At 40.9% G+C, this 27,380-nt stretch overlaps 1 protein-coding gene across 1 annotated transcript; it reads right to left on the bottom strand.

Annotated features, from left to right (window-relative positions):
- Window positions 1-26,696, bottom strand: LOC117514965 (probable polypeptide N-acetylgalactosaminyltransferase 8). Its single transcript, XM_034175528.1, has 11 exons — window positions 26,525-26,696; window positions 20,035-20,281; window positions 12,174-12,340; window positions 11,803-11,986; window positions 7,856-8,053; window positions 6,858-6,972; window positions 6,009-6,194; window positions 5,358-5,495; window positions 5,106-5,201; window positions 4,835-5,002; window positions 1-228 (listed from the first exon to the last, which is right to left on the bottom strand). The coding sequence occupies exons 1-11, from the start codon at window positions 26,694-26,696 to the stop codon at window positions 94-96; spliced, it is 1,806 nt and encodes a 601-aa protein (XP_034031419.1). The 3' UTR covers window positions 1-93.
- Between the last annotated feature and the right edge of the window lie 684 nt (window positions 26,697-27,380).

The raw sequence follows: 27,380 nt of genomic DNA, 5'->3' as shown, positions 1-27,380 counted from the left end.
TCCATTAAAGTAAATGTAAATTTTATGAAATGTTACAAAGTTTAACGTTGACATGATCTGATTTTTAGAGTTTATTTACGCATTTTGTGCGAACTAAAAACTGGTGATGATGTGCTGAATCGTCCACTGCTGCCCGGTGCACCGCTGGATGATGAGCTCGTAATATGCGTACTTCCCCTGTGAAATTTCAAGGACATCCTTCGTCACTCTGTTTCTTATCTGCTGACCCTGGAAAAATAAAAGATAACCAAGGAAAGACTGATGAGGCCATTTCAAATCAGTTTATTTAAATGACAGAAATTTGGCCCTCGTTGTGTATAATCTTTATGGGGTCAGAGCTGTAGATTGATGCTGAGAAATGAGACATTCCTAACAAGAATACCTGCATAGTGTCTGTGGCTTACTTTGATATTAATAATTGTATGAATGTTATAGAATTTACATGCAATTTCCATTTTTCCAGCAGCCAGGTATCACAGTGTTATGATGACCTTCATCTCAGATGTTATTACTTTACTACGCTGGGTGGGAAAAGTAAACTCATTCCTGATGAGGTTAACCACAAACATTATCCCTGCACCATCAAGCCGGTAGCAGACTGAATCACTGGCATTCAACATACAGAGAATGTCTCTCCTTCCTCTCTGTCTTTCCACCGTCTTGTCTGTTTGAGACACTTTTAGGCTTCATAAATGTCCTCCTCCCTACTCTTACCAGTTTTGCACCTTAGGAGCTCTCTTAAGGCCTAAGATGCTTTGTGAATAACTTTTATCTCACCAAGGGAAAATTCTAAGGGCCCCTTCATGCAGTTGGGCGAAAGAAGCTTAAACCAACCAAAAAAGGATGGAAAAAAACAAAAACGAATTGGCGAACTTGGAAAAATTCCACCTGCTGTCAGGAGAGACACACAGTCAGACAGGCGTCTATGATCCCGCGGCGACAGTTTCATGCACGCTCATGTGCGTGTGCACGAACACAGTGCAAGCACGTGACAGGTGTGATACAACATTGTGCTCACACCGCAGCAGCAGCAATCACATAGTGGACATATGTGGGGCTAAATCAAGGCCAAAAAGTTTTGTAATCTGAAAATAAAAAGATTGAAAAAATACATTGTGAAACTGAAAATTAAAAGTTTGTAATCTGAAATAAAAAAAGATTGAAAAAATTAATTTTGAAACTGAAAATTCAATGTTTGTTCTTGAATTTTATAATCATTTAAAAAAGTATTATCAAAATAAAAATAGTGTAAGATATATATTTTTATTTTAAATAAATTTTGATTCAGCTCTGTAATTTTTTGATCAAAATAATTTGTTCATTCATATTCTTTTTTCACCTTCAGAGCTTTTTTCACTTTCAGATCTTATTTTTCAGTTTCAAACTTTGGCCCTGTTCTGGCATTGGAGGGCGTGGCTTCGATGAGAGGGGCGTGGAATTGTGAGTGACAGCAGAGCAATCAGTCCCTCACATGATGTTGCTTTCAGGAAACGTGGGTACTTGATAGATAATAACTGCTCCCGTCTCCATTGTTTATTTACTAGACGGCTGGCGTGTGAAAGAAAATAGAGAGAAGAAAGCTTATTATGAGGCTTTAAACCCTCGAGATAAAACTGTTTATTGTGATCGATGTGTAGCAGTTGGTTCAGTGGATCCGTATGTTGTACCGGATAGTGAATTTAATGACGATGTAACAAAGTTGACCGCCCATAAATCCAAATCCAAAGCCGCCCGGAAGAGCGCTCCGGCTACCGGTGGTGTGAAGAAGCCCCACTGTTACAGGCCCGGCACTGAGGCACTGAGAGAGATCCACCGCTACCAGAAATCCACCGAGCTGCTGATCCACAAGCTGCCGACCAGGTCAGCCTTGCCGGCCTCCCTGCAGAACATCACAGCGGAGCTCTGAAAGTGCAGGTCGGTCTTGAAGTCCTGAGCGATTTCTCTCACCAGGTGCTGGAAGGGCAGCTTGTGGATCAGCAGCTCAGTGGATTTCTGGTAGCGGCGGATCTCTCTCAGCGCCACGGTGCCGGGCCTGTAACGTTGGGGCTTCTTCACACTGCCGGTAGCCGGCGCGCTCTTCCGGGTGGCTTTGGATTTACCGGCGGTCTGCTTGGTTGTGTCCATATTAAAGCTTCCTTCAGACTGCTGAGCCAGGTCTCCTCTGGTGTGTCACTTAGAAGCTCGTAATACTCCACTGCAGCCTGTAAAATGAGCGACCTGCCTCATTTTCATGTGGTGATGCTGCGCTGCATTCACGGTCTTGTGTGGATTTGGGACACATTGGTTTTTTAGGGGGCCAAAAGTTTGAAACTGAAAAAACAAGATCTGAAAGTGAAAAAAAGAAATATGAATGAAAATAAATTATTTGATCAAAAAAATTACAGAGCTGAATCAAAAAATTTATTTAAACTGAAAAATATATATCTTACACTTATTGTTATTTTGATAATACTTTTTAAATTATTATAAAATTCAAGAACAAAACTTTAATTTTCAGTTTCAAAATTTATTTTTTCAATCTTTTTTATTTTCAGATTACAAAACTTTCATTTTCAGTTTCAAAATTTATTTTTTCAATCTTTTTTATTTTCAGATTACAAAACTTTTGGCCTTGATTTAGCTCCATACATATGTACATAAATCAACAAATATGTGTAAGGACAAAACAATGAGAGAGCACAGAGCATTATAAGAACAATGAATGTACTGTGTGATGTAAAATTATTCATTTTTCCCTTACAGATAGCCTGCCTAAAACTTTTGCATCTAAACTCTATATTAAATGTCTTTATGTAACCTTGCAGCCATCTCTGTGTAGCTATCCTCCCTTTTTCCTCCACACCCGAGACTGTGATAACATTCATGGGAAAAGCTAAATGTATTCATGTGTATGTGACTGCTTGCTGTGCCCCTGCCTTTGCAGGTGTACAAAAGTGCACTTTCAGAGCTGCCTTTTGCACACACTTTTTCCAATTTTTGCTGTGTGCACCCTGACCTTGTGTGTTATTCGAAGCTTTGAATTAAAAGCCTGTTATTTTGACAATCTGTCAATTATCTGACTTTATTTCCACAAACAGCCTCAGACACTTTGACCTAAAATCATTTTTTCCTCAACAACTGTTTAAATGTAAGACAATCATGTTACTGGTAATGATTCTGTTCTCACTGTAAACACACACACACACACACACACACACACACACAGAAAAAAAAAGCAATATTTAATATTTAATTCCTGTTATAAAGAGCAGACAATACAAGAATTATCCTTCCTTTATGTACATGAACCATGGCCATGGACATAAACAAGGAAGTAATTTACTGACATGAATGAAGCCATGCGCTCATATCATGAACACATCAGCCAGCTCTGCGTGTCCCGCTGTCCAGTGCACACTGAGGCGCTGATGATCACGTTGCAAAGATGATATGTGTTTTTATTGATTACCATGTGAGGAGAGCGCACATCACAGTGGCATGTTGTGAGGTGATATTCTGCATGGCACGATAAGTGTTCACCAGCTGTGTGTAGCGATGATGCATCGGTCAGGTGCAGCTTTGACTGCATACCCATCGGTGTTTGGCGCTGAAACGTGGTTGGGGTGATCCAGTTTGTTTTTATTTTTTCCCATGTCGTCGTTTTCAGACACGCGTGCAGCATCGTGCCTTACACATGGGTGATTGGAGCACATGTCACAATATGTGTTGCCCAGCTTTGCGTTGTGTTGACGCGGTGGCTGCAATGTGGAGCGATGCAAGCTGCAGGACCACAGCACTGGCCATGGGCGGTGGTCAGCTCCCTCCCTGTTTGATTTCGAATGACATCCAACCCATGACGTAACTGCATGTCAACCATGGTCCCCTGACAAACGCATAACTGTAGTGGGTGTGTGCGCATGTGATCATGTCAATCAATATGGACTGCACTGCACCCACCGATTGAGCCTTCGCAACCTTGACTATAGGCTCATGGGGTGTTGAACGACAGACTCACACGCCATCTGTGTTGTGGGGGGGGGCACACCACACTCTCACATGCCATTTGTGTTGCTCCATAAAGAACACTCACAGGGCACTTAGAAAATATGGGGCCATTCACGCAGCCAGCTCCCCATCCAACCTGATGAGGCTTGAGAGGTGCTGCAAGGAGGAATGGACAAAAGTGCCCAAAGATAGGTGTACCAAGCTTGTGCCATCATATTCAAGAAGAATTGAGGCCTTAATTGCTGCCAAAGGTGCATCAAAGAAGTATTGAAGAAAAGGTGTGAATACTTATGTATATGTGACTTCTTCATTTTTTGCAAAAAAAAAAAAAAAAAAAAAAAAAACACCTTTATGTTGTCATTACGGGGTGTTGTGATTAGAATTTTGAGGGGAAAAATGAAATTAATCTATTTTGGAATAAGGGTAACAAACAGTGTGGAAAAAGAGAAGTGCTGTGAATACTTTCTGGATGCACTCGTGGACACATCGCCCAGCCAGGGGTCACTAACCCTGCTCCTGGAGATCACCTGCTCTGCCTGTTTTCCACCCACAGCTAATGAACTAAGTCAGGTGTCCTCAGTCAATCCAGACACAGAAAACACCAGATCTGACCAATCAGCTGTGCTTGCAGCAGATACACATGGAAAACATGGAAGGTGGGTGATCTCCAGGAACAGGGATGAAGAGCTGTGCTTTAATCACAAAAACACTGAGTGCAGCTACAAAACTGGTTGGCAGGAGACCCTTTTCAGCAGTTTAGATTACATTTTCTGTAGAATTTTTGTTTTTTATTTATGTTCCTTGAGTTAACGGTGGAGAAGATCTTCGAAACAAGCAGAAGCAATCTTACCTGTTTGAAGTCCCATTCCACATGTAACCGGTTTTGCTTTGCCAGCTGACAGCTGTGCAGAGTCGGAATGCTGCCGGTGCCGGGATCAACGAGGCAGCGGTTACTGTTATATTTGTGAGATTTAATTTCTCCGATGATGATCTGGCCATCTGTGTTGTAGTAGCAGTGCTGATGAACACGATAATTAAAGATAAAATATGATCAGATATCGTTGTACAAATTGCAGTTTTTCTCTCTGTACTTGTCTTCCATGTGCACACAGACTGCAGACCTGTGATCCATAACCGTGGCAATGAAACAGAATGAGAATGTTTCCGGGAACAGGGCCCTCATCCACGCAGTAAAAACTAAAAATGCCGCTCCGCAGCTGGAAAGAAGAGTGGAACATTAAAGGATTCAGTCTCTGGAATGCTTTCTGGCTCACCATGTTTAACTCCAGCCTGTATTTTCATATCACACATTAATTATCAGTTCTTGAAGCTGCTGAGCATGAGTTTATTCTCTCAGTTAAAGTGACACTTACCGTACCATATCCTAAGAGGTTATCCCACGTTTCCAGACTCGTATACACGTTCTCCATGTACCATTTGAAAGGCTTACATTTCAGCCTTTCTCGTAGCTTTTTCCTCTCCGACACGTCACCGATATCAATCCCATGATTCTGTTGTCATACAGAAAAAGGTACGAGAACATCAAATACATATAAAATGTCAAAGTGTGTCTGCTGAGCAGCTCATTCTGGAAAACACCGGCTTTAATGATAGACGTGAGTCCAGTGGTGTCATCAAAAATATCATATTTGTTCGGTTTTGTCTAAAAGTGCCAAATTTAGATATATGTCTAGATATTACCAGCCCAACTCCAGTCCCTCTGAGATACAGAACCTGCTGCTCTCCAGAGACATCAAAGTGCACCAAGCAAGGCTTCATAATTCACATGCAAATATAAGGTCTACTTTAAATGGCGAAGCGTGTATGAAGCTCAAACCCCGGAAACGCGCACACACACACACACACACACACACACACACACACACACACACACACACACACACACACACACACACACACACACACACACACACACACAACACACACACACACACCACACACACTTCCCCATAGATGAGAGAACTGCAAAGTGAACCCAAATACTATGTGGAACTAAACATTACCTGAAGAGGAAGATTCCAGGCAATCATCACATTTCTCTTATACTCATCAAACCAGACATCTGCAACCCTCAAGGCATTTCTCTTCATGACGTGTCTAAGATCAGGTGCATATGGTTTGTGGGCCCTCTCAATGTGAGCTATTCTGGAGCACGGCACGACCTCCACGCTGCCACCGCACAGCCACACCTGATCAGGCAAAAGGCCAAACAGACAACATGAAACATCAACAGAAATGGATGAGAAGTTCACGCCATGTATCATATTCTTACTGACGTTCAGTTAGCGCCGTGTATCGTATTGTTACTGACGTTCAGTTAGCGCCGTGCATCGTATTGTTACTGACGTTCAGTTAGCGCCGTGTATCGTATTCTTACTGACGTTCAGTTAGCGCCGTGTATCGTATTCTTACTGATGTTCAGTCCGCACCCTGTTGGTTGCCTCGGACTTTACACCGAGCGCCCTCTGGTGTCCATTTTTGGCCGATGAAAACATCGCAGAGCTCAATACAAATACATGTAATTTGGTCACTTTTCAAAGGGGTCAGACTCGTCAATAAAGTCAATTTAATGTACAATGCTTCATTTCATGTCAGCTTGGTGTATAAATCTCATCGTTCCAGGCAGTGAAAGCTATCAGCTGGCTGTTAGAAGCAAGTTAGAGAAAAAACAAAACCAGCTGATTTCAATCAATCAATGCAGCCCGACCTTAGTTTCATAGGTCGGCCAGCCGTGGAAGTACGAATTCTCGCTTTTGGACTGGCCACTTTGCCGGAAGTGACATGGCTCACGGCAACCCATATCCTATTATTACTGATGTTCATTTAGCACCATGTATCATACTATTACTCACACGAATTCCAAGTTCAACATTTTCTCCTCCATAAATTTTCATTCCACCATCAAGTCCACCGATTTCTCCAATAAAGAGTCTGTCTGCTGCAAAGATCCCCATGACTGAAGGACTCCTGTCCCACAAAAAAACAACAAAGAAAACAAAGAAAACAGTTTCCACTGATGTTTCCAGGTGACAATAACCTACTGTCATACTTCTCCGTTTACTCTACATGGTAAATGATTATGCTCACAAAAGTAATCAGTGATCATAGTTTGAGATTTAAAAAAACCCCACACAATTAAATGTTTGGTACAGAGTGAGTTGAAAAATCCAATCCCATGACCTATGCTGACAAGGGTTCTTTAAAAGATATTTTTGGGGTCAACCTTCAGTGGCATACCAAATTTGGTAGGAAAAAAGTGAAAGGATGGGTATGATTGACCTTTGATAAATTTGACCTTGCTGGGCAATTCCAGAACCCACGTCCATATGTCTGTCAAGTCTGGTGGGCACTGGAGTGAAAACTCAGAATGTTAACTTTTGACCCTAATGACCCTCACCCTTGTCAAAACAAACCCTTTAAGAGTGAATTTGTGATTGACTGTCATCCACATATTATGTTTAGTGGAAATCAGATTTGATAAAGTCTGGAAGCCTTTCCTGATTTTTTTTTTTTTTTTTGACCAACCATCGACACAGGTTTGGGAGTACGTAGTTTTTGTTTAATGACATTTTTGTTTGTTTGAATGATTTTGGTTGGTTATGAGTATTTATTTCTTATGTTGTTTCTCTTTCTTGTTTACAATATGCATACGTGCCTTTAAAGTGACAGGGTAAACCTACATGTTCTTCCTTTTAGGGTGTGTGTTTTTTTGTTGTTTGTATTTTTATATTGTGTAAAGTTCAATAAATATATTAAGCACTAAGTTTGGTGGAAATTAACCGAAGGACCCACGAAGAGTAAAGGAACAAACAGCAAAACACCTCTCAAACTATCAGATGATTTTACGTACTTTCCAGGTTGCGACTCGTCCTTCTTGTGCAGCCACCCGGGTTCGTTGGACTCGTACATGCACCACAAAGGCCAGTCAAAGCCGTGAGCAGCTGCCACGTACTTTTCAACGTGCAGGTCATCAAAATGAACTTTATCAAACACAGGAGAAACCACAACTGTTCTGTCAGCTTTGATCCTGGCCAGCAAGGGTTCCGCCCTAAAGAACAAACAGGCATGAAGTAACGAGCTACACCTAGTCCATGACTCACCAGTATTTCTGCAGTGTGGCTGGTCTATGCATGAAGGGAAAATACACCCAACAAAAATATAAATGCAACACTTTTGTTTTGCTCCCATTTTGTATGAGATGAACTCAAAGATCTAAAACTTTTTCCACATACACATTATCACCATTTCCCGCAAATATTGTTCACAAACCAGTCTAAATCTGTGATAATGAACACGTCTCCTTTGCTGAGATAATCCATCCCACCTCACAGGTGTGCCATACCAAGATGCTGATTAGTGCACAGGTGTGCCTTAGACTACCCACAATAAAAGGCCACTCTGAAAGGTGCACTTTTGTTTTATTGGGGGGGGGGGGGGGAGACCAGTCAGTATCTGGTGTGACCACCATTTGCCTCATGCAGTGCAGCACATCTCCTTCGCATAGAGTTGATCAGGTTGTCAATTGTGGCCTGTGGAATGTTGGTCCACTCCTCTTCAATGGCTGTGCGAAGTTGCTGGATATTGGCAGGAACTGGTACACGCTGTCGTATACGCCGGTCCAGAGCATCCCAAACATGCTCAATGGGTGACAATGTCCCTGAGTATGCCGGCCATGCAAGAACTGGGACATTTCAGCTTCCAAGAATTGTGTACAGATCCTTGCAACATGGGGCCGTGCAGTATCCTGCTGCAACATGAGGTGATGTTCTTGGGATGGCACAACAATGGGCCTCAGGATCTCGTCACGTATCTCTGTGCATTCAAAATACCATCAATAAAATGCACCTGTGTTTCTTCGTCCATAACAGACGCCTGCCCATACCATAACCCCACCGCCACCATGGGCCACTTGATCCACAACATTGACAATCAGAAAACCGCTCACCCACCACGACGCCACGCGCTGTCTGCCATCTGCCCTGGACAGTGTGAACCGGGATTCATCCGTGAAGAGAACACCTCTCCAACGTGCCAAACGCCAGCGAATGTGAGCATTTGCCCACTCAAGTCGTTATGACGACGAAACTGGAGTCAGTCGAGACCCCGATGAGGACGACGAGCATGCAGATGAGCTTCCCTGAGATGGTTCTGACAGTTTGTGCAGGAAATTCTTTGGTTAGGCAACCGATTGTTTCAGCAGCTGTCCGAGTGGCTGTCTCAGATGATCTTGGAGGTGAACATGCTGGATGTGGAGGTCCTGGGCTGGTGTGGTTACACGTGGTCTGTGGTTGTGAGGCTGGTTGGATGTACTGCCAAATTCTCTGAAACGCCTTTGGAGACGGCTTATGGTAGAGAAATGAACATCAATACACGAGCAACAGCTCTGGTTGACATTCCTGCTGTCCAGCATGCCAATTGCACGCTCCCTCAAATCTTGCGACATCTGTGGCATTGTGCTGTGTGATAAAACCTGCACCTTTCAGAGTGGCCTTTTATTGTGGGCAGTCTAAGGCACACCTGTGCACTAATCATGGTGTCTAATCAGCATCTTGGTATGGCACACCTGTGAGGTGGGATGGATTATCTCAGCAAAGGAGAAGTGCTCACTATCACAGATTTAGACTGGTTTGTGAACAATATTTGAGGGAAATGGTGATATTGCGTCTGTGGAAAAAGTTTTAGATCTTTGAGTTCATCTCATACAAAATGGGAGCAAAACCAAAAGTGTTGCATTTATATTTTTGTTGAGTATAATTTCGCTGCTACAGTATATCTGAAAGCAGAAATAATTGGGATTTTGTGTTTAACTGATGCATCAACTTTAAAGATTGTTTTAAGGTTCCTCATATTTATTTCACTCTCTAATATATTTGTCAATCATCCTTTTCATCCTCACTCTGGGCATCAAGAATCCATCTCAATGCTTGCGCAGCTGTAAATTTTGCTATTCTAGGTCTGTTGTCCGTGCTTTCTTGCAAAGCAGTAAAATACACTGATTAGAGTTGGTAAATTACAAAACCATCTGAAGCTATAATGTTGAAAATCTCATAGATCTTCCAGGGTGTCATAAGTGACCCCACACAAATTTGGATTGGCCGATCCTTGCAAAATTCTATGAACAAATGCAAGACAAATAGATTGACAAATTCGTGGTAAGAAAATTTTTTCCGATTAAAATTATAAAACAGTGCACAAAAATATAAGCCAGGGTCATAAATGACCCCATTCGGTCGCTTGAGGGGTAACCTAATGTTAAGCCAAACCTTAGGCTTGATCTCTAACCACCTGCCAAAGTGTGACAGTGTTTCACAGAGAAGTATTGCAGTTTTCATGCATTCATTCACTTTCTATGCCTGCTTATTTCAATTAAGGGTCACAGGGGAGCTGAAGCCGAATGCGGTGGTCACAGGGTGAGAGGTGGGGTACACTCTGGATCGGACGTCAATCTATGGCAGGGCCACATGTGGGTGATTCTTTAACTACAGGCGCTATTGGCCTTGTAAATGCCTTACAATATAAAGCACCTTGGGGCAACTGTTTGTTGTGATTTGGCGCTATATACATGTGCTCTGATGTCACTGTTTATCTCCATAGAAACTACCCAAACAATCTTTCATACAAACTGTTTAAAGGGACATTACAGTGCTGTGGTGGAAATTACGGCAATAGTGTGGGACAACTACATTTTGTTTAAAAAAAAATCACAACAGTTGTATGACATTGAATACCCCAATTATGTTTTGATTATTTTACTGATATTTATTCAGAGATATTTTAAAACAGTAGAAAAAAAAAACGTTTCTTTACCATTCATTTTTATCATTGAAGATTCAAAAAGTCTGGGTGTGGGACAAGCACAAAACAGCAATATTTGCATATAATTGATGCTGAAAAAAGGTGAAAAAGTCATCATAGACTACTAGAACAAATTTCTTAACACACTTTCATTGTAAAGATAACTATAAAAGTGTGAAATTTCCCCTTTTTTCTGTTTTTCATACAATATGATCAAAGGACATAATAAGTGCCCGTAGTCTAAGAATCACCCAAGTAGACAAGCGCACTCACAGCTGTGGTCAATTTGGAGGTACCAATTCACCTAACCTAAATGTCTCTGGAAGTGGGAGGAAGCCAGAGCACTTGCAGGATGCCCATGCAAATATGGGGAGAGAACATGCAAGCTCGACACAGAATGGATCAGGTGGGAAGAGATCCCAGGACCTTCCTGCTGTAAGACAACAGTGCTAACCCCCATTCCAGAATGCTGCCTAGTTTTGCAAGTTATTGTTATTGTTATTATTATTATTATTGCAATGTATAGATCTGTCCTTTTTAATTATCATTTCTTTTTATTGAAAAATGTATCTACTACTATAAGCAGCAGGTTGGATGTGATGTCCCACAGCAGTCTGTACTCAAGGTTTTCAAATAGAGCAATATCTCCACCTGGCATTATTGTACCATTAATAGAGGTACAATAGAATTCCACGAAGAGCTCTAGTTTTTCCTACTTTACACAGTGCAGAAGGAATTATTTGTTTTGTTTAAATCTTCACTGCCAGACAGTGATCATATTTTCTTTGTTCTCTTGGCAGCCACGTTTTTCTTTCTCCATCCACCAAACAACCAGATAAATATGTACAACAGTTCCCTGCCCCCCACCCCCCGGTGGCCCTGTTTAAACTTGACTTATTTACACCACAGAACAGGGAGTAGGGGTCACCGTTGAAACTACAGTGGAGGATCGCGAGCTGGATTCCATTCCTTTGAGTTCAACAGTTAAATTGATATACTCACCATCCCACTTTGGCTTCAATATGGGCATCCAAAATGGCCACAACATCAGCAGTAGCGTGTTCCCACCCTGAGTTCCGTGACTGAGACAAACCCATTTGCTGCTTGTGTTTGACTTTCTTTATGATTCCAGGCATCTCTTTGTGAATTTGATCAATGTAGGCTTGTAATGGTTGTCCTAGGTCATCTGAAAAGCGAGTCTACAGTCAAATCTATAAATAAAGGAGTACGGATGCATATAAATACAAAATTAATTGATTAAAAGACCTAAGCAGCAGTAAAGCATTACGTTGAATACTGAGGACTTTATCAGTTCGTCCCATCATCATCCTTAACAGTGACACTGTGTGACAGGTTGCAGGTTCCGTTTATACCGTTGTGCTGTGGTCGTCCACCCAGTATGATCTCCCTCAGAAGGTGCTTTGGAGTGTGATCTATGATGCTCCGTATTGCTCGTTTTATGATGGAAAGAGCCTCGTTTAGGTAGATGAGCACCACACTGATGCTTGGCAGGTCCTTTGGGTAATCTGTATGCAGACATCTAAATAATGTGGCACACAGTAACAATGAAAAAGTTTTTTTCCCACTACACCATAAAATGTTTAGAGTTTCAGTTTTTGTAGGTTTGTTTTCATGAGTATCAGTAAACGTAAAATCAGATTATTGCATGGAAGCATGCAAAGATGATCTCACGCATTACGTCAAGTGATTTGATGTGAAAGACTGTAAACTGGAATTGGAAACTGGAAAGATCACAAAGCAGTGAGGCCTCCTTATGATACTGTTCTGTGCGGTGGGTAAACTTGTTCTGGGTTCTTGTTCTACAATACCTACAAAGAAAATTCACTGCTTGGTTTGACACATAATTTGTTTTATCAAATCAAATAGAAAATGGGCCGCATTTATATAGCGCTTTTCCATCTGCAGCAGACACTCAAAGCGCTTTACAATAATGCCTCACATTCACCCCAATGTCAGGGTGCTGCCACACAAAGTACTCACTACACACCAGGAGCAACTAGGGGATTAAGGACCTTGCCCAAGGGCCCCCAGTGATTTTCCGGTCAGGCTGGGATTTGAACCGAGGATCCTCTGGTGTCAAGCCCAATGCTTAAGCACTAGACCATCACCTCCCCTACCATTTACCATTTATAAAAACAAAATAAATAAATAATAAACAAAAAATTTATTAATTTAAAAATGCCATTTAATCTGACAGTCAACACAACTCTGAAACATTATCTAAATCAGAATCAGAATTAAATTTATTGCCAAATAAGTTTGCACATACAAGGGATTTGATCTGGTGTTACTGGTGCATAAACAATAAGAGAAAAAAAAAAAACACTTCTGTAAGAAGTAAAAGAGTCAAACAGGCAAAACTATATTCACTGTTAAATAAATATAACATATGGGAATGGGACTGTGCAAAAACAGGTGATTGGAGTACAAATGTACAGTACCTTTCAGTGCAGGGATGACCAATCTGTATTTTATGGTAGTGGGGAGTTGGGGGGGGGGGGGGGGGCTTGGCAGTATATTATAAGTTTAGCTGCGGATGGAAGAAGCTATTTTTGTGCTTGAGGTTTTGGTCTTGATGGACCTCAGCCATCTGCCAGAGGGGAGGGTGACAAAAAGTTTGTGACCTATAGCGGGAGGATCGGCCACTATCTCTTTGCTCGCCTCAGGGCCCTGGGAGGCATACAGGTCCTGTAGTGAGATGGAAGACTTGCAGTCGATCACCCTTCTCTGCTGCATGGATAGATAGCTGCAGTCTGCTCCTGTCTTGGCAGGTGAAAGCAGCGTACCAGATGGTGATGGAGGTGAAGTGATAGACTCAGTGAGACAGTGTCGTTCATATCATTGTTTTTGGCAAGTTGAACTTCCTCAGCTGCCGCAGAAAGTACATCCTCTGTTTTGCTCTTTGATGAGAGAGCTGATGTTCAGCTCCCCACTTAAGGTCCTGAGTGATGGTGATCCCCAGGTAGCAGAAGGACTCCGCAATGACAATATGGGGGAGTCACACAGGGGATGGTGTTGGCAAGGATCTGAGTCTTTCTGAAGTCAGCACCACTCTCCACTGTCTTGAGGGTGTGAGCTCCAATTCAATTCAATTTTATTTATATAGCGCCAATAATCACACAAACAGTTGCCCCAAGGCACTTTATATTGTAAGGCAAGGCCATACAGTAATTACGTAAAAACCCCAAAGGTCAAACGACCCCCTGTGAGCAAGCACTTGGGCGACAGTGGGAAGGAAAAACTCCCTTTTAACAGGAAGAACCTCCAGCAGAAACCAGGCTCAGGAGGGGCAGTCTTCGCTGGGACTGGTTGGGGCTGAGGGAGAGAACCAGGAAAAAGACATGCTGTGGAGGGGAGCAGAGATCAATCACTAATGATTAAATGCAGAGTGGTGCATACAGAGCAAAAAGAGAAAGAAACACTCAGTGCATTATGGGAACCCCCCAGCAGTCTAAGTCTATAGCAGCATAACTAAGGGATGGTTCAGGGTCACCTGATCAGCCCTAACTATAAGCTTTAGCAAAAGGAAAGTTTTAAGCCTAATCTTAAAAGTAGAGAGGGTGTCTGTTCTCCCTGATCCGAATTGGGAGCTGGTTTCACAGGAGAGGAGCCTGAAAGGCTGAAAGGCTCTGCCTCCCATTTCTACCTTACAAACCCTAGGACTACAAGTAAGCCTGCAGTCTGAGAATGAAGCGCTCTATTGGGGTGATATGGTACTATGAGGTCCCTAAGATAAGAAGGGACCTGATTATTCAAAACCTTATAAGTAAGAAGAAGAATTTTAAATTCTATTCTAAAATTAACAGGAAGCCAATGAAGAGAGGCCAATATGGGTGAGATATGCTCTCTCCTTCTAGTCCCCGTAAGTACTCTAGCTGCAGCATTTTGATCTAACTGAAGGCTTTGCAGGGAACTTTTAGGACAACCTGATAATAATGAATTACAATAGTCCAGCCTAGAGGAAATAAATGCATGAATTAGTTTTTCAGCATCACTCTGAGACAAGACCTTCTAATTTTAGGAGATATTGCGCAAATGCAAAAAGCAGTCTTACATATTTGTTTAATATGCGCTTTGAATGACATATCCTGATCAAAAATGACTCCAAGATTTCTCACCAGTATTACTAGAGGTCAGGAGTAATGCCATCCAGAGTAAGGATCTGGTTAGACACCATGTTTCTAAGATTGTGGGGCCAAGTACAATAACTTCAGTTTTATCTGAGTTTAAAAGCAGGAAATTAGAGGTCATCCAATGTCCTTATGTCTGTAAGACAATCCTGCAGTTTAGCTAATTGGTGTGTGTCCTCTGGCTCATGGATAGATAAAGCTGGGTATCATCTGTGTAACAATGAAAATTTAAGCAATTGCCGTCTAATAATACTGCCTAAGGGAAGCATGTATAAAGTGAATAAAATTGGTCCTAGCACAGAACCTTGTGGAACTCCATAATTAACCTCTAGTCTGTGAAGAAGATTCCCCATTTACATGAACAAATTGTAATCTATTAGATAAATATGATTCAAACCACCGCAGGCACGTGCCTTTATACCTTATGGCTGCTCTAATCTCTGTAATAAAATTTTATGGTCAACAGTAATCAAAAGCAGCACTGAGGTCTAACAGAACAAGCACAGAGATGAGTCCACTGTCTGAGGCCATAAGAGATCATTTTGTAACCTTCACTAATGCTGTTTCTGTACTATGATGAATTCTAAAACCTGACTGAAACTCTTCAAATAGACCATTCCTCTGCCAGATGATCAGTTAGCTGTTTTACAACTACCCTTTCAAGAATTTTTGAGAGAAAAGGAAGGTTGGAGATTGGCCTATAATTAGCTAAGATAGCTGGGTCAAGTGATGGCTTTTTAAGTAATGGTTTTAATTACTGCCACCTTAAAGCCTGTGGTACATAGCCATCTAATAAAGATAGATTGATCATATTTAAGATCGAAAGCATTAAATAATGGTAGGGCTTCTTGAGCAGCCTGGTAGGAATGGGGTCTAATAGACATGTTGATGGTTTGGAGGAAGTACCTAATGAAAATAACTCAGAACAGAACAATCGGAGAGAAGAGTCTAACCAAATACCGGCATCACTGAAAGCAGCAAAGATAACGTACGTCTTTGGGATGGTTATGAGTAATTTTTTCTCTAATAGTTAAAATTTTATTAGCAAAGAAAGTCATGAAGTCATTACTAGTTAAAGTTAAGGAATACTCGGCTCAATAGAGCTCTGACTCTTTGTCAGCCTGGCTACAGTGCTGAAAAGAAACCTGGGGTTGTTCTTATTTTCTTCAATTAGTGATGAGTAGGAGAATGTCCTAGCTTTACGGAGGGCTTTTTTATAGAGCAACAGACTCTTTTTCCAGGCTAAGTGAAGATCTTCTAAATTAGTGAGACGCCATTTCCTCTCCAACTTACGGGTTATCTGCTTTAAGCTACGAGTTTGTGAGTTATACCACGGAATCAGGCACTTCTGATTAAAGCTCTCTTTTTCAGAGGAGCTACAGCATCCAAAGTTGTCTTCAATGAGGATGTAAAACTATTGACGAGATACTCTATCTCACTTACAGAGTTTAGGTAGCTACTCTGCACTGTGTTGGTATATGGCATTAGGGAACATAAAGAAGGAATCATATCCTTAAACCTAGTTACAAGCGCTTTCTGAAAGACTTCTAGTGTAATGAAACTTATTCCCCACTGCTGGGTAGTCCATCACAGTAAATGTAAATGTTATTAAGAAATGATCAGACAGAAGGGAGTTTTCAGGGAATACTGTTAAGTCTTCAATTTCCATACCATAAGTCAGAACAAGATCTAAGATATGATTAAAGTGGTGGGTGGACTCATTACATTTTGAGCAAAGCCAATTGAGTCTAATAATAGATTAAATGCAGTGTTGAGGCTGTCATTCTCAGCATCTGTGTGGATTTTAAAATCACCCACTATAATTATCTTATCTGAGCTAAGCACTAAGTCAGACAAAAGTTCTGAAAATTCACAGAGAAACTCACAGTAACGACCAGGTGGACGATAGATAACAACAAATAAAACTGGTTTTTGGGACTTCCAATTTGGATGGACAAGACTAAGAGTCAAGCTTTCAAATGAATTAAAGCTCTGTCTGGGTTTTTGATTAATTAATAAGCTGGAATGGAAGATTGCTGCTAATCCTCCGCCTCGGCCCGTGCTACGAGCATTCTGACAGTTAGTGTGACTCGGGGGTGTTGACTCATTTAAACTAACTTATTCATCCTGCTGTAACCAGGTTTCTGTAAGGCAGAATAAATCAATATGTTGATCAATTATTATATCATTTACTAACAGGGACTTAGAAGAGAGAGACCTAATGTTTAATAGACCACATTTAACTGTTTTAGTCTGTGGTGCAGTTGAAGGTGCTATATTATTTTTTCTTTTGAATTTTTATGCTTAAATAGATTTTTAATAGATTGCAGATTGTTTTGTCTGCACCAGGACACCAGGTGGTCAATCTCCCATCTGTGGGCAGACTCGTCCCCATCAGAGATGAGTCAGATGAGGGTCGTGTTGTCTGCAAACTTCAGGAGCTTCATAGACTGGTGACTAGAGGTACAGCTGTTGGTGTACAGGGAGAACAGAAGAGGAGAAAGAACGCAGTCTTGGGGGGATCTGGTGCTCATGGGACATGTATCAGAGACGTGCCCTCCCAGCTTCATATGTTGCCTCCTGTTGGACAGGAAGTCAGTTATCCACCTGCAGGTGGAGTTGGGCATGCCAAGCTGAGAGAACTTGTCCTGCAGCAGGGCTGTGATAATCATATTGAAAGCAGAGTTGAAGTCCACAAACAGAATCTTGGTGTAGGTTCCTGGGGAGTCCACATGCTGGAGGATGAAATGGAGGGCCGTGACGACAGCGTCGCATACAGACCTCTTGGCTCTATAGGCAAACTGCAGGGGATCCAGGTGTAGGTCTTCAGGTGTGTGAAGACAAGGAGCTCGAAGGTCTTCATCACCACAAAGGTCAGGGCTACGGGTCTGTAGTTCTTTGTTTTTGGGGGATGGGGATGATGGTGGAGACCCTGAAGCATGCTGGCACCTGGCATGTCTCTATAGTGGGGTGTTGAAGATGTCTGTGAACATTGGACACAGTTGGTCTGCACAGTTCTTCAGTATGGATGGGGAGACAGTCAGTTTCTGGGGGCTTTGCGTGGGTCCTGTCTCTTGAAGAGTTTGTTGGCATCCCTCTCATGAATGGAGAGGGCGTGGTGTGGGAGCAGAAAGGTTTTAAGTGAAAACACCAAATATGGCTTTCATTACACTATATATATATTTACTGAAGTAGCAGGGGTGGTGGCCAAGTGCTTAGTGCAGTTTGTTTTGGTGCAGTAGGTTCCTGGTTCCAATCCCACCCCTACCATATTTCTCCATGTAATATGGAGTTGCGTCAGGAAGGGCATCCGGCATAAAACGTGTGCCAATTCAACATGCAGATCCACCTCGGATTTGCTGCGGCGACCCCAAGTGCAAACAAGGGATCGTCGAAGGGACTTTCTTTTCTTTATTTACTGAAGTCTTGTGGCTCGCGAGATGTTAGTGACACCAAAACAATCATGGTGGCAAAGATGACAGATATAGTCTATGGAGATACATAACACAAATAAATCAGCCCGTGTTTGACAGTGGCACAAAATTTCAACTCAAAACTACTCGATCGGACCTGTTTCAGTGGAGCAGTTGGCAGAATAACACCAGGCAACAACAAATATCCTCAACACAGGTCGGGACTTTGCCCACCCCATGAGCAAGCACACTCATGACAGTGGGAAGGAAAAAAACTCACTCTGCTTTTTTAAATAAACAAACAAGTAAGTAAGTAAGTAAGTAAGTAAATAAATAAATAATAACGATAATAATAATAGAATAAGACCAGACTGAGTGGAGTGATCATACGGTATGACTAAGAGAGCATCTCTCACCCACTCACGCCATAAAAAATATTACAAATCAAACTATTTTTCAGTTTGATTTGATGTAAAAAAACAAAACAAAACAAAAAAAAAACATGTAAAAGCACAAGAAGAGTCTATGGTATTTACATTTCTTTCCATAGATTTCCTACATGGCTGTAAAATGGGTAATATTAATAAAATGATAAAGTGGTTAAAGATATAAGTGAGGTGCTACTCTGAACAGATCTCATTGAAAGTTGTATTTATGACTTCTGATAAGATAAAAATGTATTGATCCCCTGCAGTATGGTACTGATTCAAAATAGGGGTCATGATTCAAAATAGAGGTTAAAACGAGCAAAAACACAAGAAAAATATAAATAAAATAAAAGACCAGGTATATTTTATATCTGCATTTCACTTGCACAATACAGTTAAAATCAATGATGGAAGAAAGACAAAAAACCTGGGAGCTATGGTTGACCAAAAATTCTATAAAATAAACAAATACATAAATAAAATGTAAACAACTTTATACAACTAGTCTATTTTTATAGTATAAATCCATTGTAATTTACTTTTTGAAGTTTTGTGCCAGTAAACCAAACACTTAATGAACACGGCGATGCTGATTTGAAACTAATTATTTCTGTAAAATGTATATGCAGATGTTTCTTACTGCATATCAACTGCCATTCAGTGTTTTGGTTTCTCCAATTTTTCTCATAGTCATGACAGCAGATCCAGCATGGACATGTTGATTTGACTGTCCTAATCCAACTCCACATGGACAAAGATAATGGCACAAATATGACCTTAAAGCAGGGACCATCGTGTTGGAAGACAAATCCGTTAAACGCTTGAGTCTACGTTGCACCCAGTGTTGAGCTGTTGGCTGTTCCCACGATTATGTTGTCCAGTGAAAAGACAGAAAAAAACATTCTCCTGCTCAGTGAGTGGACAAGGCAGAATGCATCCAGGTTTATTTTTGTGGGAATATAAATTTTACCCAATGTATCTACTACCCAATTTTAGCCAATATTATTAAATGACATTATTCTGTATAGAGGGGTCAAAGGTAAAATAAAAATGAGTAAGTATCCCTATGATCCTTTTTAAAAATTGCATATCAGGGTTGCAAAGCTATCTGAATTCATGTCAGTGCTGCACTTCGTCTAATCAGGATGTCAAAGGGAGGAAGACCAGTAGACAGAAGACAGTGAACAAAAAAATGAAACCCACTCCCAGAACACTTAGCAGCACTTCCAGTAATCACAGTACCTGGTTTCTCTTGTATCAGAAAGCTTCCTGTCTAACGGCAGCCGGTTACTCAGAAAGACGTTATAACCGTACTCTCGAAACAAAGCTTCTGCCTCCTTTTGTTCATCTTCTGACAGGTCGTCTCCCCACTGCGTAAACAGCACCGACTGTGGATACAGCTTTGGCACTGTGACCTTCTGTTGTTTTGGGGCTTCTGATGGCTCCACATTGGCAACGCATTCATTGGGAGAAACTGCTATCAACGTTTCTTCAGTGGAAAGTGTTTACAGAGACAAAAAAAAAGAAGTTAAAACTCAGATTAATTGTGCAGAAAAATATCTTGAAGCATCTTTTACATGACGATCAACCCTCTGCCCCACAAAAACACCTCTGTCCTTTGGAATCAGCAGATAACCATCACCAGTGGATAACAGCAGAACATTGTTAGCGCCTTTGCACTGCCGTAGAGCATGTGGGAACTTCTTTTTGCTACAGTGTATGATAAAAGTAACGTTAGAAATTTCGAGGGTCATCTGCTGGCAAAGTGATTTGCTTCTGAGAAAAGTCTATTAAAAGTCAAGGTCACAGTCCAAGGTCAACATTTTGACAAAATGCTTCAACGTAGATTTTTAGAATGGCTATTTTGAGGAATTGGTAAAACACACACCTATAGTGATTATTAAACACCATTATGAAGTCACATTTCACATCACTATTGGTCACATGACCTTTTGAGCCTGTGTGACCTTGAAAGGTCAACCTCAAGGTCATAACTATTTAACTGAGTTTGGAGTCAATATCAAATCAAATCAAATCAATTTTATTTATATAGCGCCAAATCACAACAAACAGTTGCCCCAAGGCGCTTTATATTGTAAGGTAAGGCCATACAATAATTACGGAAAAACCCCAACGGTCAAAACGACCCCCTGTGAGCAAGCACTTGGCAACAGTGGGAAGGAAAAACTCCCTTTTAACAGGAAGAAACCTCCAGCAGAACCAGGCTCAGGGAGGGGCAGTCTTCTGCTGGGACTGGTTGGGGCTGAGGGAGAGAACCAGGAAAAAGACATGCTGTGGAGGGGAGCAGAGATCAATCACTAATGATTAAATGCAGAGTGGTGCATACAGAGCAAAAAGAGAAAGAAACACTCAGTGCATCATGGGAACCCCCCAGCAGTCTAAGTCTATAGCAGCATAACTAAGGGATGGTTCGGGGTCACCTGATCCAGCCCTAACTATAAGCTTTAGCAAAAAGGAAAGTTTTAAGCCTAATCTTAAAAGTAGAGAGGGTGTCTGTCTCCCTGATCTGAATTGGGAGCTGGTTCCACAGGAGAGGAGCCTGAAAGCTGAAGGCTCTGCCTCCCATTCTACTCTTACAAACCCTAGGAACTACAAGTAAGCCTGCAGTCTGAGAGCGAAGTGCTCTATTGGGGTGATATGGTACTATGAGGTCCCTAAGATAAGATGGGACCTGATTATTCAAAACCTTATAAGTAAGAAGAAGAATTTTAAATTCTATTCTAGAATTAACAGGAAGCCAATAAAGAGAGGCCAATATGGGTGAGATATGCTTTCTCCTTCTAGTCCCTGTTAGCACTCTAGCTGCAGCATTTTGAATTAACTGAAGGCTTTTCAGGGAACTTTTAGGACAACCTCATAATAATGAATTACAATAGTCCAGCCTAGAGGAAATAAATGCATGAATTAGTTTTTCAGCATCACTCAGGCAAGACCTTTCTAATTTTAGAGATATTGCGCAAATGCAAAAAAGCAGTCCTACATATTTGTTTAATATGCGCATTGAATGACATATCCTGATCAAAAAATGACTCCAAGATTTCTCACAGTATTACTAGAGGTCAGGGTAATGCCATCCAGAGTAAGGATCTGGTTAGACACCATGTTTCTTAGATTTGTGGGGCCAAGTACAATAACTTCAGTTTTAGCTGAGTTTAAAAGCAGGAAATTAGAGGTCATCCATATCTTTATGTCTGTAAGACAATCCTGCAGTTTAGCTAATTGGTGTGTGTCCTCTGGCTTCATGGATAGATAAAGCTGGGTATCATCTGCGTAACAATGAAAATTTAAGCAATGCCGTCTAATAATACTGCCTAAGGGAAACATGTATAAAGTGAATAAAATTGGTCCTAGCACAGAACCTTGTGGAACTCCATAATTAACCTTAGTCTGTGAAGAAGATTCCCCATTTACATGAACAAATTGTAATCTATTAGATAAATATGATTCAAACCACCACAGCGCAGTGCCTTTAATACCTATGGCATGCTCTAATCTCTGTAATAAAATTTTATGGTCAACAGTATCAAAAGCAGCACTGAGGTCTAACAGAACAAGCACAGAGATAAGTCCACTGTCTGAGGCCATAAGAAGATCATTTGTAACCTTCACTAATGCTGTTTCTGTACTATGATGAATTCTAAAACCTGACTGAAACTCTTCAAATAGACCATTCCTCTGCAGATGATCAGTTAGATGTTTTACAACTACCCTTTCAAGAATTTTTGAGAGAAAAGGAAGGTTGGAGATTGGCCTATAATTAGCTAAGATAACTGGGTCAAGTGATGGCTTTTTAAGTAATGGTTTAATTACTGCCACCTTAAAAGCCTGTGGTACATAGCCAACTAATAAAGATGATTGATCATATTTAAGATCGAAGCATTAATTAATGGTAGGGCTTCCTTGAGCAGCCTGGTAGGAATGGGGTCTAATAGACATGTTGATGGTTTGGAGGAAGTAACTAATGAAAATAACTCAGACAGAACAATCGGAGAGAAAGAGTCTAACCAAATACCGGCATCACTGAAAGCAGCCAAAGATAACGATACGTCTTTGGGATGGTTATGAGTAATTTTTTCTCTAATAGTTAAAATTTTATTAGCAAAGAAAGTCATGAAGTCATTACTAGTTAAAGTTAAAGGAATACTCGGCTCAGTAGAGCTCTGACTCTTTGTCAGCCTGGCTACAGTGCTGAAAAGAAACCTGGGGTTGTTCTTATTTTCTTCAATTAGTGATGAGTAGTAAGATGTCCTAGCTTTATGGAGGGCTTTTTTATAGAGCAACAGACTCTTTTTTCCAGGCTAAGTGAAGATCTTCTAAATTAGTGAGACGCCATTTCCTCTCCAACTTATGGGTTATCTGCTTTAAGCTGCGAGTTTGTGAGTTATACCACGGAGTCAGGCACTTCTGATTTAAAGCTCTCTTTTTCAGAGGAGCTACAGCATCCAAAGTTGTCTTCAATGAGGATGTAAAACTATTGACGAGATACTCTATCTCACTTACAGAGTTTAGGTAGCTACTCTGCACTGTGTTGGTATATGGCATTAGAGAACATAAAGAAGGAATCATATCCTTAAACCTAGTTAAAAGACTTCTAGTGTAATGAAACTTATTCCCCACTGCTGGGTAGTCCATCAGAGTAAATGTAAACGTTATTAAGAAATGATCAGACAGAAGGGGGTTTTCAGGGAATACTGTTAAGTCTTCAATTTCCATACCATAAGTCAAAACAAGATCTAAAGTATGATTAAAGTGGTGGGTGGACTCATTTACATTTTGAGCAAAGCCAATTGAGTCTAATAATAGATTAAATGCAGTGTTGAGGCTGTCATTCTCAGCATCTGTGTGGATGTTAAAATCGCCCACTATAATTATCTTATCTGAGCTAAGCACTAAGTCAGACAAAAGGTCTGAAAATTCACAGAGAAACTCACAGTAACGACCAGGTGGACGATAGATAATAACAAATAAAACTGGTTTTTGGGACTTCCAATTTGGATGGACAAGACTAAGAGTCAAGCTTTCAAATGAATTAAAGCTCTGTCTGTGTTTTTGATTAATTAATAAGCTGGAATGGAAGATTGTTGCTAATCCTCCGCCTCGGCCCGTGCTATGAGCATTCTGGCAGTTAGTGTGACTCGGGGGTGTTGACTCATTTAAACTAACATATTCATCCTGCTGTAACCAGTTTCTGTAAGGCAGAATAAATCAATATGTTGATCAATTATTATATCATTTACTAACAGGGACTTAGAAGAGAGAGATCTAATGTTTAATAGACCACATTTAACCGTTTTAGTCTGTGGTGCAGTTGAAGGTGCTACAATTATTTTTTCTTTTTGAATTTTTATGCTTAAATAGATTTTTACTGGTTATTGGTGGTCTGGGAGCAGGCACCGTCTCTACGGGGATGGGGTAATGAGGGGATGGCAGGGGGAGAGAAGCTGCAGAGAGGTGTGTAAGACTACAACTCTGCTTCCTGGTCCCAACCCTGGATAGTCACGGTTTGGAGGATTTAAGAAAACTGGCCAGATTTCTAGAAATGAGAGCTGCTCCATCCAAAGTGGGATGAATGCTGTCTCTCCTAACAAGACCAGGTTTTCCCCAGAAGCTTTGCCAATTATCTATGAAGCCCACCTCATTTTTTGGACACCACTCAGACAGCCAGCAATTCAAGGAGAACATGCGGCTAAACATGTCACTCCCGGTCCAATTGGGGAGGGGCCCAGAGAAAACTACAGAGTCCGACATTGTTTTTGCAAAATTACACACCGATTCAATGTTAATTTTAGTGACCTCCGATTGGCATAACCGGGTGTCATTACTGCCGACATGAATTACAATCTTACCAAATTTACGCTTAGCCTTAGCCAGCAGTTTTCTAATTTCCTTCAATGTCACCTGCTCTGGCCCCCGGAAGACAACTGACTATGGTTGCTGGTGTCGCTAACTTCACATTTCTCAAAACAGAGTCGCCAATAACCAGAGTTTGATCCTCGGTGGGTGTGTTGCCGAGTGGGGAAAAACGGTTAGAAATGTGAACGGGTTGGCGGTGTACACGGGACTTCTGTTTAGGGCTACGCTTCCTCCTCACAGTCACCCAGTCGGCCTGCTTTCCCGGCTGCTCGGGATCTGCTGGAAGGGAACTAACGGCGGCTAAGCTACCTTGGTCCGCACCGACTACAGGGGCCTGGCTAGCTGCGAATTTTCCACGGTGCGGAGCCAAGTCTCCAATTCGCCCAGCCTGGCCTCCAAAGCTACGAATAAGCTACACTTATTACAAGTACCATTACTGCTAAAGGAGGTCGAGGAATAACTAAACATTTCACACCCAGAGCAGAAAAGTGCAGGAGAGACAGGAGAAGCTGCCATGCTAAATCGGCTAAGAGCTAGTAGCTGCGCTAAGCTAGCGGATTCCTAAAAACACACAAAGTGAATATTGTGTAAATAATTTAGAGGTGATTCAGCAGAGGGAGTGCTTTAGTTAAGGCACGTGAAGATTATACTGTGAAACAAATCGTTATCTAGTTAACTAGATCAATCTAACTGCGCAGATTAAACAGCTAACAGATACAACAAAACACCGCTGTACTCCGGAACAGGAAGTGATACAATACCGCAGTGAGAGCCAACCACCAGTAGAGGCAAGCAAGAGCAAGCAAGCAATATAAAATAAACATGGTGGACAGACTGTTAATCAACTATAAAAATGGCTGTTTTTGACAGAATTGGTCACATGGAGCCACACATTCACTGAAACACCAAGAATTAGTCTGTATCCGTGTCAAGAATGCAGGGTGTACATGTTGCACTCACAGTCACCATAACTGTCCTTCCTTTAGCACATCAACAGAAAATCAGTTTTGAGCTGTTAGTATATGTGTTTAACAAACATCAAGATAAAAAAAGAGAAATTATGATCAGTTATATTATAAATGATTATTAAGAGCCAAAGGTTGTTTTGTTTGTTTGGGGTTTTTTTTTTGGGGGGGGGGGGGTCCAAGAACTTGCAATATGCAGCCAGACTAAATGCAGGGCAAATTCAATATGAGGGCTCAGATTAGTTCTGGTTTTAAGGTGATGCAAATGCAGTAATGTACAAAAAATAAAATAAATTATAAAATAAATAAAAATGTTCAGCAAATATTGCTGCACCAACCACCCCACCTCCACCAACATCTCAATATATTAAATTGGAAATGTCTAATCATTCCTGTTTTTTCAAAACATGATTTATTTTAATCAAGAAACCAATTACCAAGTTACAGATCTCACTTGAAAAAAGTGTATTTACTATCTAGTATGAAAACAAAGGCTGCTGAACATCACTCAATAAAATTGTCATGATCAAATTTTTACCCAATTTTCAGGGAACCTTATTAAATAAATGATGCAGTTTTATCACCTGGGGGGGCATGTTTGTGTGCCTAAGAGTTTTGCACAACACAATCCATTATAGAAAATCAGAAAAAGTAAAAAAAAAAAAAAAAAAAAAAAAAAAAAAAAAAAAAAAAAAAACGACTCTTTCATAGTTTTAATAGTAAGTGTGGAATGTTTAAACTTGACTTGTATTGTGACAGCTCTTATCATACTGCAAGATGAGCTGTCAGAAATAATGAAATTAATGCAATGTCAACTGAAAAATTAGTATCACATTTTGATTCTTTGTCAAATGCAAAAACTACAAAATCTGGAGTGGTGTCTGCTTTCTCACCCAGCTTGTTGAGGCTCTCTTCAATCCTATCCAGTTTCCTCAGAACTGCTTCCTCACTGATTCTGTCTTTAGCTGCTTTCTCTGGTTTTACACTCAGATTCATGTAGATGATGATATAGATGAAAAACAGAAAACCTCCCGTTACAGCAGCTCTTCGGAGATGTGTCTTCATTATGTGTTCTAAAGAAAAGTAAAACAAGAAAAACAAATCTCCTCCAACCTGACATGTACTACAAACTGAAGATGTTCCAGCGCCACCACACAAAATAATAAAAAGGTCAAAATTAAGCAGGAGAAAAGTCTGAATAACCTACAACATGGAGCAACGTTGCATTTTCTTATTAGGGCAGTGGTTTAGAAGTGACCATCTGCAAGAAACATTTCAAAGTGCACGTCTTCTAGAGTTTGTGGCTATGCATTATCTCCTTGCCATTAAAGTTTTACAGCATTATTGCAGTTAATACAGTTGGGGCAATGATAATCAGTATGTACTTTGTGCACTAGTTAATGTCCACACCAACTCTGACGGACTGTGCAGATGAGAGCTCATGAACCAATCCAAACAAAATGAGGGTCAGGACTACAATAAAATTAAGGGACAAACATCACCCAGCCACAAACGATTGTCTCATCTCAAATTAGTCAAAAGAACTCTTCTTGAAATTTTGAAAAAAAGAAAAAAAAAAATCAGCATTTGGTCAAAAACTAGGTTCACCTAATTTGCACCACAGACAGATATTAGGGCATGGAAGACTTCACTGAATTTTGGAGGTGATCCAGATTGAAGGACATCAGAGATCTTGGATTGCATTTTTTTGTCCATGTCATGAGCACTGAAAAATAAAGCCCTGGTCCT

This window comes from Thalassophryne amazonica, chromosome 8 (assembly GCF_902500255.1).
Source record: "Thalassophryne amazonica chromosome 8, fThaAma1.1, whole genome shotgun sequence".
Taxonomy (NCBI): Eukaryota; Metazoa; Chordata; class Actinopteri; order Batrachoidiformes; family Batrachoididae; genus Thalassophryne; species Thalassophryne amazonica.
The sequence above is the reverse complement of the archived record's forward strand: the minus strand, read 5'-3'. Positions and strand labels throughout refer to the sequence as shown.